The sequence below is a fragment of the Terrapene carolina genome, unplaced genomic scaffold (assembly GCF_002925995.2).
Source record: "Terrapene carolina triunguis isolate 2854851 unplaced genomic scaffold, T_m_triunguis-2.0 Scaffold192, whole genome shotgun sequence".
NCBI lineage: Eukaryota > Metazoa > Chordata > Testudines > Emydidae > Terrapene > Terrapene triunguis.
This window is the reverse complement of record NW_020664543.1, coordinates 15,026,680-15,042,907: the sequence shown is the minus strand read 5'-3', so window position 1 is coordinate 15,042,907 and position 16,228 is coordinate 15,026,680. Positions and strand designations below refer to the sequence as shown.

The window sequence follows — 16,228 nt, the reverse complement described above, 5'->3', positions numbered from 1 at the left end:
GGGTAAGTGCCAGCTCAGGCAGACAAACCCTCGCTAGCTCTGAGCACGTTAGGTGCTAAAAATAGAAGAGTAGCTGCAATGACTCCACTGCTAGCTGCCCCGAGTTTATTCCTGCCTGAAACCGTAGGGATGTACTCAGGGCGGTTAGCTCCTGGCACCACCTCGGCTACACGTCTGGCTGTAGCACGCTAGAGTGGGACCGGCTCCCTGAGCTGGACATACCTTCCAGCTCTGGCCTAGGCATACCCTACCATCCCTGTGTAGACGAGCCCATCGAGGTTTAGCAGCCCCAGAGCCTGCGGCTGGCACTAAACTAACTTCTCCTTTTTATTTAATACAATCCATTAAGCAGAGAGCCAGCTCCAGGCCTGAGCCTGTTCCTTACACAAGGAAAAACCATCATTAATTTTGAGGCAGTTTTCCTGCTCAAGGCTTTAGCAGCTGCCATTTCCTCCCCCAACCAGGGCCCAGAGTCTCACGCTGCACCTACTGCAGGAGCCTGAATGCTGGTCTTGCCCAGCAAAGAGCCTGCGATGCAGCCGCTGCAGGTAGTGCTAGGGAAGGTGCTGCTGTGTTCTGGGAACCTCGGAGGATCACAACCAGGGTGAAGGATGAGGAAAGATTTTTCATCTTTAAAGGAAACAGGCCAGTTTGGATGGGACATGACCCGGGATAGCCCATGGAGTGGCTCGAGCTTGCCACCCTCTACTACAGAGGGATGCCCTTGGTTGAGTACAGTTCCCAGCACAATACCAACAATGCTGTTTGGCTGAAGAGGGAGCAGTGGATGCTGGGAACTGTAGTTCGCAGAGCCCCTATCTCCGAGCTAGGGGAAGGCTCTAGTGCTGTCAGCCTCGGTCTCAGTTGGACAAAGTGTGGGCACCATTGGGCTGGAGAAACCAACTCAGAAAGGATTAAATATCGTCCCAATAACTATGTTCAGTGACATGGCCAGTAGCAGGCAGTGCTCAGGGCTCTCTTTACCTGTTGCAGTTCAAACCACATGGTCTGAGGATTTTCCACAGAGCCATAGTTCACTTCCAGACCCGGCACCCCAGAGTCGTCCAAAGGCCGCAGGGTTCGCATCCTCTGCACCTCCTTCAGCGGGATGCGGCAGCAGAGCTCCTGTGCCCAGGGAGAGAACCCGCCATCAGAGGGGCTGCTCCAGTGCAGGGCACGGAGGCTCAGGAGCCCAGTGCCCTCAACACCCCACCCCAGTGCAGGCTTTTACCACAGTCATGTAAATACAAAACGTTAAGGAAGCAGAGCTCAGCCCTTGAGCCTCTTCTAAGCCAGTGCAGGGCTATAGGACACGGCATGGAAAAACCACCGAGTCAGAGTAGTGGGTGGGGGTCCTGGTGCCAGCTTACCTCCACGCTCACTGTGTAGGGGGGTGGCAGCGAGTGGACAAAGTCCACTGGTTTTGTCCCCTGCCATGGACTCCGACTTGTGCGAGAAAGAGAAAGTTCGCACAAAGCCAATGCACGAGTGGGCCGAGGTAGCGAGATACTGACCCCGGCGCTCTGGGCAGCATACCTGGGACCTGCTGGCCACGACGATGATCTGGTCCCTATTCACTCCCAGGATGCAGGGTAGAGGAATCCTGGGCTCGCTGCACCGCTCCATGGGGTACACGTTGTAGCCGAAGAGAGGCAGCTGGCTCACATGCTCTGTGGGAAGGGAGACTGTACTAATACCTATGTCCAAAATCTGCAGAACGCTACGTGAGACAGCGCTAAACGCTACATCCACCCAAGCGCTTGTTTGCAAATCAAACAGCGATAATGGCAACTCCCCATCCACTGCAGCCACACGCTGGCTTTATTCATGCCCTGGCCTTTGAAGAACAGTAAATACGCACAGAACCAGAACCCCATGAAAAGCTCTTAAGGGTTTTGCATGGAACCCTGGCAGGCCTCCAAAGAGAGCCAAGGCCAGAGGTGGGGACCCTCTATGACGAATGCCCTGGCCCCAGGCTGAGCTCAGGTTCCCTGGTCCTGGGCTCGTCAAGGCTTTAAGGATCATTGCCAACTTTGCAAATAGCACCTGGTGGCAAACAGGAAGCCAGCGCAAAGGTGGCATCCACTGAGCCCAGGCAGCAAGCAGTGCTAGGGGCTCTTCCCTTCCCTCTCCCAGGGGCCCCTGTCCACAGTCGCCTCACCTACAAACTGGATTTTTGCCTTCTGCTGTCCGAGTGGCTTCATGGTTTCCAGCAGCCGGTTGACTTGGCTTTGGAGAGCCTGTGGGTTGACGAGCTGGAGCACGGGCTTTGGGGTATAGTCCATCAACTCCTGACTAACCAGACAAGCAGAGAACATAAGGACATGCCTGCACGAACAGTTACTGCAGGGCAAGCTGGGGTGCAGATCTACAACGCTCCAGCTGGCCGCACACTAACTGTCAGCACGCACTAGGGAACAGGTAGTGCGCATCAGCAGGCTCCACATACACCATTAGTGCGCGGCCGGCTGCAGTGCTGTAGATTTGCTCCCCGACATGCTGGGCAGTAAGTGTTCACTTAGACATGCCTTAACTCACTTCCATGCGGGGTTAGTAGAGAAGAACCACACAGGACTAGTTGAGGGCATCAGGAGGACATGAGATCAGTTTATAGGGGCAGGAATGGGGTAGGTGGACTAAGTTATGCGTGAGTTAGACACAGACGAAACAAGGGACATCCAACTTCAGCAGGAAAGAAACGTACACACCAGCGAAGGGCAAGCCAGTGCCCAGTGAAATAATTTACGTCCCAAAGACAACTAGCACTATTTGAATGAAGGTTGCAGCATTGCAATAGAACTACATGGTGTTGTGTATTTGTATAGCTAGCCAGTGGGGGCTCTGGGGCCACCGGTCCCCCTAAAGCAAATAGCACTTTACACCTCACCCCCATCCTGGCTTACTGGAATGCCTTTACAGCTTCCCCCTCAAGCAGACATTCCTGACCACCTAGTACCCCAGAGCCAGGATGGTTCATCTCCACCAGCGCTGGCTCATGGTAATTTCAAAGATGCTTCCACCTCTGCCAACACCACCCCATTCTACACAGGGTCCAAGGACACTGTAAGGAACCCTGCAAATGAAGCTCCCAGCTGGTGGAAGGAATCTTTGTCTCCGTGCCCTTTGTCCCTGCAGCCTCCTCTAAGCAACCTTCATCCATATTTATTAGATGCCTAAATATGGTGCCTAATGTTAGTGAAAATGTTGCCCTAATGCGAGAGAACAAGGGAACAGTCAATAAAATTGAAAGGCAACGAGTTGAAACCGGATCAGAGGGAACCCGTCGTACTCAAGTCATTGTAACCTTGCGGGACTTTGCCGCAAAGTACCAATGATGATAAGAGCTTAGTAGAATTTTTTTTTAAAGATGTTACGTGGCTACTGAGAATATTCACAGGTCGGTTAAGAGCGTAAGAGGGATGTGAACCCTCGTGCTTCCAAGCGTGAGCCAGCCACCAAGTGCCTGGGATCAGGAAGGAACTTCCCCTACAGCCAGGTTATTCCATAATTATCCACTGTAGGGTTTCTTGCATCTTGCTTTGAAGCATGAGGCAGTGCTTTGAAGCATCAAGACAGGACTCTGGACTACCTAGATCACTGCTCTGGTCCAGGCTGGCCACCCCTGGAAACCCCACAGAGACAGACTTACTTGGATGGTGGGGAGCCCAGTCCTCTGGCCCAGTGCTGGAAAAGGGCCATGGTGCCCACCTGCTTCTCCAGTTCACTGTTGTAGTTCAGCAACAGCATCCCTTTCAGGTAATCCCGCTGCACCTGAGAGCAAACACAGCACAGGGGAAGCTTGCCAGCTGCTAAGAACTGGCCTGGATGGCCTCCCGCGGCAGAGGCCTGGAATCTGCACTGCAGGGAGTTCTATTGAGAGAGCACTAGAGCAGACACCTAGCTCCCAGCCCCATTCTGGCAGATGCAAATAGCCAGGGACAGCAGGAACCCAATACAAAGAGCTCTGCTTGTCCTTCCACCCCAGCTCTAACTGGATGCCAGGCCACAAGCTCCAGCCTGGGCCCAGGGCAGCAGGCTGAGGGCCCCTCTTCGTTACTCAGCCAAAAGGCACCAGCAGCTCACTAGTGGGGCATGTTCTGGGTACCATACAGACCCCATGATCGACCTTTGGGCTCCCTGTCTTTCACACCTAGCTACCTGCACTGCACCCTTTAGCCTCTTCTTTGCCCACTGCTTCACAGACCCCACGGCGCTGCACGTGAGCCACCCAAATGGGACGGGGATCTCTGGAGCAGCTTTCTCCAAGCAGGGGAAGGGAAGGAGGAGGAAGCAGGAGGGGTCTGCTCACTGATCCCTAAACGCTGGATTTAGCCCATACAGCTGCAAACAGCATCCTGGCAGCCTGTAAGGGTGGCTGCCCTACGCACAGGGCTGGGGTGAGTACTGGGCTCTTCCCCAGGGGGAGATGTGAGAGAGGGGACAGGCACCAAGGAGGATCAGACAGTGATGGGAGCGTTAAGAACATTAGAAGCCACACAAACTGGAACAAAACCCAACCCAGATCTCATGCTTCCGTCCAGCAATTGGCTGCCTCCCCCACTGCTTTACTGCCCGGGAGGACACGGGGGCTGCCATCCTTGGATCAAGCATTAGCTATTGGCCACTCCTGGAAGTGGGATACTGGGCTGCATGGATGGTACCTGTGTGAGACCCTCGGGGGAGTTCTCAAGACCCACAAGCAGTGTGTGGTTGGCTCTTTGGAGAAGCCCCTTAGCAGTATGCACAGTGCCCCTGGACTCTACTCCGTGGCTGGTGGGCCTGGCTGCGTGGGCCTCAGGGGGCTCGTGCGGATGGTGCTGACTCCGCAAGTTACCTGGCTGTAGTGAATGCTGATATAAATCTCGTTCTCGAAGTGCAGGGGTGTCTTCCAGGAGAGCCGGCGTAAATCCAGGATCACTGAGCTGTCCTCCAGCAGGTAGTCATGGATGTATTGGTCCTGGCGCACCGGCCTCACCACCTTCCCTGTACACGCACAGCCCTGTCACCACCTCCTCAGAGCAACTCCGGGAGGGCACCAGGGGGCCTCTTCACCCCCACACAGTCCCCCAGTGTCAAATAGCGCTAGCCACCAGTCATTCAAGGGGAGGACCAGCCTTAGGAGCAAGCAACACAGACTACCGGACAAGAGTCCCCCAGCCCTTGGGGGTAGGTGTCATAAACCAGGGAACCCCAAGCAGGAAGGCGCCATCAGTTAAGGGCACTTCCCCAGCTCTCGTGGGGGAAGGGCAGCAGGGGAAGCAGCAGCCATGATACTTTGTGCTGGAGAAACCGCGTTTAGAAAACAGCCGCCTGCAGCAAACGCTAACAGCCTAGGAGGGACGTTCAGCCGCTGCTTGTTCCCATCGCAGCGTCACTGACGCTGCAGCCTGGTGTGCAGCAGTATCACAACAGGGCCCAACACCAGCACGTGGGGAGGAAGAGCTGACGGGCCAGGCACAGTTCCAGCCCTGTGCTAGCCGATGCTCAGGGACTGCTCCCTGCTAGCAGCCCCAGGGGGACGCATCCACAAAGGGGAGGGGGAAGAAGCCAGGCCATGCCCCCTCCTCACAATGCACCTCAGAGCTGCCTCTAGGGTGGGCTGGCCTGGCTCACTCTGCCCTATACCAGCTGATTTCAGCAACCTGCGGGTATGGAGCCCTGTGGGAGGGAGAGGGGTCAGAGAGGTTCCCAGCTGAGCCAAAGCCCCACATCAGGTAACTCTGCAGGGATCTGACTCTACCCCAGGACAACGCAAACACTGTTTTACTTGCCGCCGTTCTTGCTGGCGAAGAGAGCGAACTCCTGGATCTCCTCCTGCTCGCTGATCCCCATCTGCTCACAGATCTCCCGCACCACTTCCGCAGCCACCTGCAGCCAGGGAGGGAGATGGGCGGTTTTTACCCTCGGGACCGGGCAAACACCCCTTCCAAAGGGCGAGCAGATGCCTCTGGCCTCGCTTCCTGCTACAGGGTGGGCGTGATGGGGAGTGGAGAGTGACAGAGCAGAACCCAAAGACAGGGTCTGGGCACAGACGTGCCAGCCAGCCTCTGGGGCTGGTGGTTTCTCTGTCCATACCCCAAAGGGGCAGCAGCTGGGAACATTTGCTTGTTCAGTGAATCAACCCTCGAAAAGCCCTGACACTGATTCACAGGGGATGATTCCGACTCAATTCTACTACGCCCAGAAAGCTTGAAGCACCTCTGCCCTGGGCAGGGCTCTGGGAGCAGCCAGGTAACTTACAAGCCCAGCCCAATGAGGATGGGGTTCCCCTGTCCCCGCAGTTCTGGAGGGGAAGGTAATGACAGTTCTCTGCTAATGAGACATTGCGCAGACACATGGCTGCGGGGGCCTCCCGGCAGAGGGCGGCTGCTCAGTCCCAGGACCCATCCAGCACTCCCGGCATGGGGCAGACGCACGGACCAAGGGGGCCGCCCAGCACTCCCGGCATGGGGGGGACGCAGGGCCCCAGGGGCGCCCTTGGCATGGGGCAAACACTTATGAGTTGTGCTGGTACTGTCACATCCCAGGAGGGAGCCGGTGCCAGCTGACACGAGGAGCCAACCAAGTCCCGGGGCTGGAATTATCTCCTGGCTTGGCTCTTCCCGGGAGCATTAGGCAGGGGCTCACCCATGTGGCTGTGTAACGCTGCCCATCTCCCCAGTGCCCTAGAGCCTGGACCAAACGGGGGTGCCGGGGGCAGGGAACTCACAGTGAATGTCCTGATTTTGGTGGTGTATTCCAGGGCCCCGGGCAGGACGATCACTATCCGGCGGGAGCCACGCCCCTTCTGCCCAGGGAAAGCACAGGGTCAGATAGAAAGGTGGCAATGAACCCATACAACCCCCACAGTGCTCACTCCACCCTGCGCTGCACCATCTCCACCCCAAACACTCCCCTCCCACACCCAGCACCCTCCACTCATGTCCCATGGCACCCAACCCACCTCCACAGCTCCCTTCTCCCCATGCCACCCCCACCCTGCATGCCCCAGACACCCTGCTCCTCCCCCTGCCAGGTACCAGGAGCGCTTCCATCTCCACGCGGAAGGGCAGGTGCCGGCGGCTGCCGTACATGATCATCTTCCGCAGGTTGCCATAGCAGGTCCTGGCTAGATCTGTGGGAAAGGGAGAGATGCTACAAGCTGAGGAAGAGGAAGGGCTGAGCAGCTAATCCCCCTGGGCCGGGTCAGCCTGCAGGCACCAGACCCCGATCAAGGCCTCTGCTCTAGTGGAAGAGACACCTAAGCCCTTCCCAACAGAAATCCACCCAGGGCAGCACAGGCCTCTCTGCGACCTTCTGGGGTTGGCAGGGGACAAACAGGGCATAGGAGGTTGCAGGGGAGGGAGGAGGACTGGCAGCCTCCTCTGTTCCCTGTTTTCTTATGAGACTGTCACCCCAAGCTCCTCAGATCCCTCCACCCAGCCGGTTGATGGCTCAAGTGACAGAGCAGCCTGACCGTCCCTCAGCCCCACGGGTACAGTTATAACCAGATCACAGGCTACACTGACTTCAAAGGGAACTGGATTAAGCCCCTGGCAATGAGTGATCTGTCCAGACCACCCCCATCCATGCAGAGCCCCCAGCGACCGCCTGCTTTGTGTTAAGGGATACTTTTCAAACACTGCCCTCCAGTAACCCAAGTGCTCCATCAACTCCCCAACGCTCCCAGGACAGCTGCTTTCTTGGGGAGAGGGAGGTCTAACCAGACCGACCCACCCCACCCCACAGCTGGTGCAAAGAGCAGGGGCTGGGAAGCAGCCGGTACCTTGGTGGGTGCTGGCTGGATCGGCGCTGGCTTGCTGCAGGAATTTGGTGGCGTATGGCATCAAGGTGTTGGAGGGAAGGAAGAAGCCAGTGAGCAGGCTCAGGAGCCGCCAGCCATGGATACAGCTTTCCCTGCAGGGCCCAGAGAAACAGAGGACACTGGATCGCCAGGTATGGTAGTGAGGGAGGCAGGGGGAGAAACTCTCACACGGAGGGGGGAGGGACACCCTCGGGTGGAGAGGGGGGGTTGAAAAGAACTAAAACCAACGTCACCAACTCACAATTTTATCATGAGTCCTGTAATATTTGGGGGTTTTCTTAAAGCTCCAGCTACTGGAGCCATGAGATCCGGGGAGGAGCTCAGTTTTCACTTACAATACAATGACGTGTCTAGCCCGCCTGGCTGCAGAGAGAAAGCTTGAAAACTGACCCCTAAAGGCTCCAGCACTGGGAGGCTGATAGAGGGAACCCGCCAGGGATTATTCTTTACAATCTCACGAGTTTTAAGTGAATCTCAGGATTTGGCAGGAGATGGGGGGGGAGAGGGAGAGAGAGAGAAAATGGTGTGGAAGGGACTTCAGTTGAAGCTCCACTGCTCAGATAGCACAGGGATGTCTAACAACATGGATGCCTGGCTGGAGAAGGAGGAGGGGAAGGGATTGATGGAAGGAGAGAAAACCCACAGTGAAAACAAAACCCTCCACTGCACACACAATTCTCCCCCCAGGGACAGAGAGCAGCAAACCACCCGGGATGGAGGTCAGTCACATGGCTTAACACGTGGCTGGACGGGGCTCTGCTACCCCGGTGCCGAGGAAGATACAAGAAGCCGAACAGAACAGAAAACAGTGAGCATGAGATTGTTTTTTCGATCATTTCAGCCAGAAAAAGGAAGCTCAGGTGAACTGGATCCATGTCAGGGACCTGCACCACAGTCACACCGGGGCCCCCCTCAGGTATCGGCACCCTGTTGTGCTGGGCGCTGTACGGGCACACCCAGGCCTTGTCTACACACATATACATACGTTGTACTACTTCAGGGATAGCCGTGTAGTTTTACTGGTACAGCTACCCTAGAGTGAATGCAGTTATAGCGGTGTAAAGGAGAAGTAACCCCCTTCCTGATCAGGAATAGGCTGCTGTGGTCTAACCCCCTTTATACCTGCATCTGCAGTAGGGCTTGTACCAGTATAACTATTTCAGTCGAAATTCTCCCCACACCTGGCAGGTTTCCCAGTACAAAGCCTGCATGGACAAAACCTTGGAACCAAGAGACAGGCTCTGCCCCCGGGAGCTCCCAGTCCTGGCGACTGACCTATCACACAGCGCTGCAGGAGGACAGTGATGGATGGAGGCAGTGATAGCTGCCATTCAGCCTTGGATCAGTGGTCTCTGGAGGAGAACCACACGCTGGCTATCCCCAGGAAGAGCAGAGATAAGGCACAAGAACGCACACCAATAACTGGAATCGCTGCAGCAGCCACAGGAATGCAAGGGCATCTCAGAGCCATCAGCAGCTTATCAGGGAGCTCAATATAGAGGCAATTGGGACTCATCAAATCACCAGGGCAAAACGTCTGTCAGTGCAAACACACCTCAGCAACTGAGACAGACAAGAGCATTGTTCCATGAGTGACTAATCCCAACCCAGTTACTGTTTAACTTCTTCAGAGCCATAGCCCTGGGGTGATAGCAGATGGGGTGCACACGCAGGGAGCGGGGCATGCTTACGGGCATCCACAAGGTGCCCTGATAAACTGCACGGCCTGTGGTAATGCACATGCCAGGCAATTACTGCTCTGTGGTGGGGCCCACCAAGTTTACACCAGGGTAACTTCACGGACTGCAGGGGATTTACTCCTGGTTTACACCAGCATAAGAGAGGAGAATCTCAGGTCCAATGTTTCTGCATTGCACTCACTGATGAAATAGTTGAAAAGTGACTCTGCCCCTGCTCCTTAATCAACATTAAAGTGACTGGGCAACAAAATGGCAGATGATATTCAATGCAGAGTTATGCACATTGAAAAGCATAATCCCAACTACATATACAATGATGGGGTCTAAATTAGCTGTTACCACTCAAGAAAGAGCTTGGAGTCATCGTGGATAGTTCTCTGAAAACATCCACTCAATGTGCAGCAGCAGTCCAAAAAGCAAACAGAACGCTGGGAATTATTAAGGAAGGGATAGATAATAGGCAGAAAATATATTGCCTCTATATAAATCCATGGTACGCCCACATCTGGAATACTGCGTGCAGATGTGGTCGCCCCATCTCAAAAAAAGATATATTGGAATTGGAAAAGGTTCAGAAAAGGCAACAAAAAATGACTAGGGGGTACGGAACAGCTTCCATATGAGGAGAGATTAATAAGACTGGGACTTTTCAGCTTGGAAAAGAGATTACTAAGAGAGGATATGATTGAGGTCTATAAAATCATGACGGGTGTAGAGAAAGTAAATAAGGAAGTGTTACTGTATTTACTCCTCACAACACAATAACTAGGGGTCACCAAACAAAATTAATAGGCAGCGGGTTTAAAACAAACAAAAGGAAGTATTTCTTCACACAACGCACAGTCAACCTGTGGAACTCCTTACCAGTGGATGTTGAGAAGGCCAAGACTATAACAGGGTTCAAAAAAGAACTAGATAAGTTCATGGAGGATAGGTCCATCAATGGCTATTAGCCAGGATAGGCAGGGATGCAAAACCATGCTCTGAAGTGTCCCTAGCCTCTGTTTGCCAGAAGCTGGGAATGGGCGACAGGGGATGGATCACTTGATGTTTACCTATTTGGTTCATTCCCTCTGAAGCACCTGGCACTGGCCACTGTCAGAAGACAGGATACTGGGCTACATGGACCATTGGTCTGATCCAGCACGCACGCACACACACACACCCCTCCTGCCAGTGTGAGTTTCCCCACACTCACCGCCCTCACTCTTTATGGCCGCAAGGCCGGCTCTCCCCTTGCATCACAACCATGCAGCCAGGAGGTTGCCCTCCCTGTGTTCTCCCAGTCCCTCCCTCCAGCCAGGTAGCCCCCTCTGGGCACACGCCCATCTCTTGCCACGGACGAGCCCTCGGTACTCACAGCTTGGGATTCTGCGTGATCTGCTTGATGACCTGGCAGTAAACCTCATCGCGCAGGTTCTCCTTCTCCTTGCAGAGCTGCACATGGGAGACCAGCATCAGAGGGGCCAGACCTCCAAGCCAGCCCCTGTGACATCTCCCAAGCACACACAGGGGACCCTCAGGGCCTCACCAAAATTCACCCAGGGGTTCCCATTCACTGGTCTCTGAGCCTTCCTGGGACTGGCAGCCATCTGGCCCAGCAGGAAATGAACTGCTCCTACATCATCTTTATGGAGAGATGCCCAAGGAGTTGAAATCATGTGTTCTCCTTCTCACCAACCCCGATTCAGATTCCACCTCTCCCTCTAAGAGGGAGTTCCCGGATCTCTGCCCACGCACACCCCTGTTTCCCGGAGAGCCCAGCTCCTGGCTTCCCATCCCCTTCAGCACCCCAGCACATTACCGTCAGGAGGACCACGAACCTGAAGAATCTCATAGATGTAATCGATCTCGGCCTGGTTCTTGAGGGTGGGCTGGTCTCCCATGAACCTCATCAAAGCTGCAAGGCAGGAGCCAGCATTAGACTGGGACTGGATGGGTAGAAGGTGGGGCTGATGAAGCCCTGGTGTGTGGTTCCTGGGGTGTCCAGGGGGAGGGGTGTGGATCCGGACGCTAGAACACAATCTCATCTCCAGTAGGAGCACACCGAGCACCAGGCAGATGAGTTTTACGGAGCACATGGTTGTTAGAGGTGGAAGTGCCCTAGGGCCTCTGCTGTCCCTTCCCACCAGGTTATTCTTCCCTCCTCTGAGCAACGGGCATCTTTGTGTGGCCACTGGGACTATCTAAATCAGCCCCTCTCCGGGCTCCCACAGCCCCACCCCTCTATGCCCCAGGGCAGCGACTTACTCATGAAGCTCTTTGTCGCCAGCTCATTCATCTCGCTGTCAGAGTACTGAAGCAGGGGCTCCTGGATCGGGACCTGCAGAGCCAGAGCACTGGGGTGAGTGGGAGCAGCGCAGGAGAGACGCTGGCCTCGCCGGGAAGTGCAGGCAACACAGGAAATCCCAGCGTGGTCGATGCCTCCTGCAGGCCCAGGGACTCCAGCCCGTCAGCCCTTGACTCCAAACCGCCCACCCCCCAAATAAACACACCGCCCCGTCTGGGGCAGGGGGAGGTGGCCCTGGGCTGAAGTTCTGTCTGGAGACTCACACCTCCTTCCTTCCACCCCCAAAGACACCCACCTTGGTGTGCTCAACCAGGGCAGCTGGGCTCCTCCTCTCCGCGCTCATCCCCTTCCATCCCAGCCTAGAGAGAGGGGACATTTGTTTGGCACAAGAGATGCCCACAGCTCGCTCTGCGCAGGCAGGGGCTGCCTGCATGTGTACACACATGTACACACGGCCACGAGCAGGAGGGGCCCGGGCTACTCACGTGGACTGGGCCTCCCTGAAGTGCGCCATGGCAAACTCCACCATGGTGTAGTGATGGGCGTCTGGGGAGAAGGCAGAGCTGGTGATTTCCGATGCCAGGCTGGGGACAGAGCTCTGAGGGGACAGATACCGGACCCGCCCCCAATGTTAGCTCAGAGGGCCTCTCCACCACCAGTCTCTCCTCTGCAGAACCCTCTCCCTTCCCCAGGTGGGTCTTCCCCTCTCCCCTCCAGGGATCTAGCTAAGGTACTCATCTGTTCTCCTCACAGCCTTTAATGGATTATCCTCAACACCCCTGTGAGGCAGGATAGTGCTGTTACCCCCATGATTCAGAGAGCAACCTGAGGCACAGGGAGATTAAGTGATTCAACCAAGGTCACACGGGAAGTCTGTGGCAGAGTAGGGAACTGAACTGGGTGTGCCAAGTCCTAGGCTGGTGCCCTAACCACTAGACCAGGCCTGCACAACTCGTAAAGCGGCGAGGGCCATATTACTCCAAAGAAAACAGCTGAGGGCCGAAACCCCCCGGCCCCGCGGAAACACCCCACCACCACCACCGCCCAGCCCCGCGGAAACAAACCCTCCTTCCCCAGCACTGCCCCGCCGAAACAGCTAAGGTTTGGGGGGGAGGGTGTGTGATACTTTATTAAGAATTTTTCAATTAAATCAAACAATTTTTTAAATTATTTTAAATTTTTTTATTAATCATGGAAAAATTAAAAACATCTGTTCCGTTGAAAGAAAACATTTGTACTTTTCATAATTACCTTGCAAATTTAATGAGAAATATTACATCTCTTTTCGGCAACAAGCTTGTCGCATTTGGGGGTCATATTTGAAGTGGATATTTTCATAATGTCTTCCAAATGGTCGTCAGTCAGAGAAGAACGTTGCTTGTTTTTATTCATGATCATGATGGAAAATGTTTGTTCACATATGTAAGTGCGTCCAAAAATGCTGAACGTTTTCAGTGCAACTTCATTGTCCAGACTTTTGTAGTATTCCCGCAAGCTGCTTTCTCTGTGCTTATTTCGGTAAACTGCTGAACACTGAAGTTCAATAACCTCCAACTGCAAATTTAGAGGCACTTCCTCTGGATCCACAGAAAAGGGATCTTCAATCAGCTTCAACTGGATGTCTTCTTCTTTAGACAAAGTAAGTCTTCTGTCAAATTCTTCAATCAAAAGAATGATGTGCTTTGCGTATTTTTCTCCTAACTCGGCGTGTTTGTGCTGAGGGATACGCTGTGCACAAGTGGGAAAGTGACACATTTCACCTTTTGACAGCTGACTTCTGAAAAGTCTCAATTTCATTTTGAAAGCTTTCACTGCTTCACACATTTGAAATATAAGTTGATTTTTTCCCTGAAGTTGAATGTTGAGATCATTCAGGTGTGCTGTAATATCACAAAAGAAAAAGAGATCTTGATTCCAGGACTCATTTTCAAGCTCTGGGAATTTTATTGGCCCATTTTCTAGGAATTTTGCTACCTCCTCTTTCAAAGCAACAAAACGCTGGAGCACTCTTCCTTGACTCAACCACCTCACTTCTGTATGGTAGATGAAGTCATTGCACTCGATGTCTACCCCTTCAAGAAAGGCTCGAAATGTCCTATGTTTTAGTCCTCTAGAACGGATGTAGTTTACAATGGAAACTACCACTGACATTACATGCTCAAATTTTAAGACTTTGCTACACAAAACCTGCTGATGCATAATGCAGTGATGTTTGGTTATTTCTCTCCCGATAAATTCTTCAAGAAGAGTAACTGCTCCAACATTTTTTTGGCACATAGCTGGAGCACCATCAGTACAAATGGCCACCAAGTTTGTGAAATCTAATCCCAACTTATCATTCGTGCACTTTATCACTTCACTGGAGATTTCTTTTCCGGTTGTGCGACCCGTCATGGAGCACATGCCAGCAAGTTCTTCAGTAATTTCAAAGTTTTTATCAATACCTCTAATAAAAATAAGAAGTTGGGCGATGTCTTTTAAATCGGTGCTTTCATCCATAGCTAGGGAGTAAAAGCAGAATTCACTGACTCTCTGTTTTAACTGATCACTTAAATTGGTAGAAATGTCAGCTATTCTTCTCCGTACAGTCATGCGTGATAGACTGACATTCTCAAATATTCCCCTCTTTTCTGGACATAACTCAGATACAGCAATCAACATACACTTTTTTAATAACTCGCCTTCTGTCAAGCATTTCCCAGCAGCAGCAATTTCCTTAGAAATTTTAAAGCTTACTTTAGTAACTCTATCGTTCTCAGTGCTCACTTTCTTGAAAATTTGCTGTTCTCTACTAAGGTTTTTCGCTAAACTGGCTGCTTTAATTATTTTTTCATTTGGGCTCAATTTGGCGAGATTGGGATGCTTAGTTTCAAAGTGCCACCGAAGGTTGTATTCTTTCGGAACGGCTAACGTTTCGCGACACACGAGGCACAGTATTTTGTCTTTGGAAATAGTATATAAGTATTTATTTGTCCATTCAGTGTTGAAAACTCTGTGCTCTGATTCTATTTTTCTCTTTTTCTTTTCACTCATGGTATCCATTATGAAGCTCAAGATTTTGTCGAATAAATTCACACACAAGGGAAACACTCACAGTCACACACAAAGAGAAGAGATATCTCACAGCGCATGGCACACTAGCAAGGCACTGACGGTGTGTGGAAGCCTGTAGGTCCAGGGGTCACTATATTACTGCACACAGCAGTCAATCAATGCAGTTGTAGATAAATCTCTGCATTATGCATTTTTGTATAACTTTTATATGACTTTGTATTGAACCTTGGTACTATGTTATAGCGGGCTCCTAAGATAGTATAATTAAGGTAAAAGAAAAATTTCTTCTGTGCAAATTTTTGAAGCAGAGTTCAAATTTGTGTGCCATGAGGCAAATGTGCCCAAGTGAGTAAAATGCTTATACATTTAAAAAGTTTTAATTTGCAATTTGTGTCAATTTATATGGGTTTTCAGATAGACATCATAAGTAAAAAAAGAAAAACAAAAGTTTGTGTTTTAAATTGAAAATTTTCCTAAAAAATATCAATAAATGATTATCAGCCAAGAATAAGATATGTAATTACAAATGCATTTTAATTTCCTTATTGGTCGAAATGTCAAAGACGGCTAAACTAACCTTACTGTTTTTCCCTGGGATCTTTTTCATTTGCCCATTCAATATAAACTCTGTCCAGATCTATCAGTCCTCAATCCAGCTGGTAACTCTTAATACACATCAGCACCCCACATAGAACCCCCCACTCGCTAGTTTCCCAATACACACAGATTTCTCCTCCCTCCCTCCCAGTGCCCTTCCCCACAGCCCCACCACCACAACTAAACAATGCCCCACACAGACCCCCCAGTGCCCTGACACACACAGATCTCCCTCACTGCCCAGCACCCCCCAACAAGCCCCCACTGCCTAGCACCCCAAAACACACAAACCTCCCCCACTGCCCAGCGCCCTCCACACCCTCACAGCCCAGCACCCCCCGCACATCTCCCAGACACTCACTCCACTACACCCTTCCCCCTTCCCTGGCCGCACTCACCAGCCCTGCTGGGAGGTCTCTGGCTCCTAGGGTGAGAGCGGCAAGGGGAGTCTCCAGTGGTGAGCGGGAGCCGGTTCGCACCGGTTCGCGGGAACCAGTTGTTAAATTTAGAAGCCCTTTTAGAACCAGTTGTCCTGCGCGGGACAACCGGTTCTAAAAGGGCTTCTAAATTTAACAACCGGTAAGTTGAAGTGACCAGGACCGTAGCTGGGGGGGAGCAGAGGGAGCAGCTGCTCCCCCTGAGCACATTATCCAAAAGTGGCGCCTTAGGAGCCGACCCCATGGGTGCTCCAGCTCTCCGCCCCGCTCCCCGGCCCCAGCTCACCTCCGCTCCGCCTCTGAACACTCTGCCCCGCTTCTCCTCCTCCCCCCCCCGCTTCCCGCG

At 52.7% G+C, this 16,228-nt stretch overlaps 1 protein-coding gene across 1 annotated transcript in view; it reads right to left on the bottom strand.

Annotated features, from left to right (window-relative positions):
- Window positions 1-16,228, bottom strand: part of MYO15B (myosin XVB) — a 91,505-nt gene that overhangs the window by 1,641 nt on the left and 73,636 nt on the right. Inside the window, exons 51-64 of the mRNA XM_029912172.1 lie at window positions 12,280-12,392; window positions 12,090-12,153; window positions 11,755-11,827; window positions 11,328-11,404; window positions 10,865-10,941; window positions 7,766-7,896; window positions 7,020-7,114; window positions 6,710-6,787; window positions 5,772-5,868; window positions 4,835-4,983; window positions 3,650-3,771; window positions 2,162-2,295; window positions 1,294-1,670; window positions 985-1,125 (exon numbers count right to left, since the gene is read on the bottom strand). Coding sequence (XP_029768032.1) covers window positions 985-1,125; window positions 1,294-1,670; window positions 2,162-2,295; window positions 3,650-3,771; window positions 4,835-4,983; window positions 5,772-5,868; window positions 6,710-6,787; window positions 7,020-7,114; window positions 7,766-7,896; window positions 10,865-10,941; window positions 11,328-11,404; window positions 11,755-11,827; window positions 12,090-12,153; window positions 12,280-12,392 — 1,728 coding nt within the window. The remainder of the gene's footprint in view (window positions 1-984; window positions 1,126-1,293; window positions 1,671-2,161; window positions 2,296-3,649; window positions 3,772-4,834; window positions 4,984-5,771; window positions 5,869-6,709; window positions 6,788-7,019; window positions 7,115-7,765; window positions 7,897-10,864; window positions 10,942-11,327; window positions 11,405-11,754; window positions 11,828-12,089; window positions 12,154-12,279; window positions 12,393-16,228) is intronic.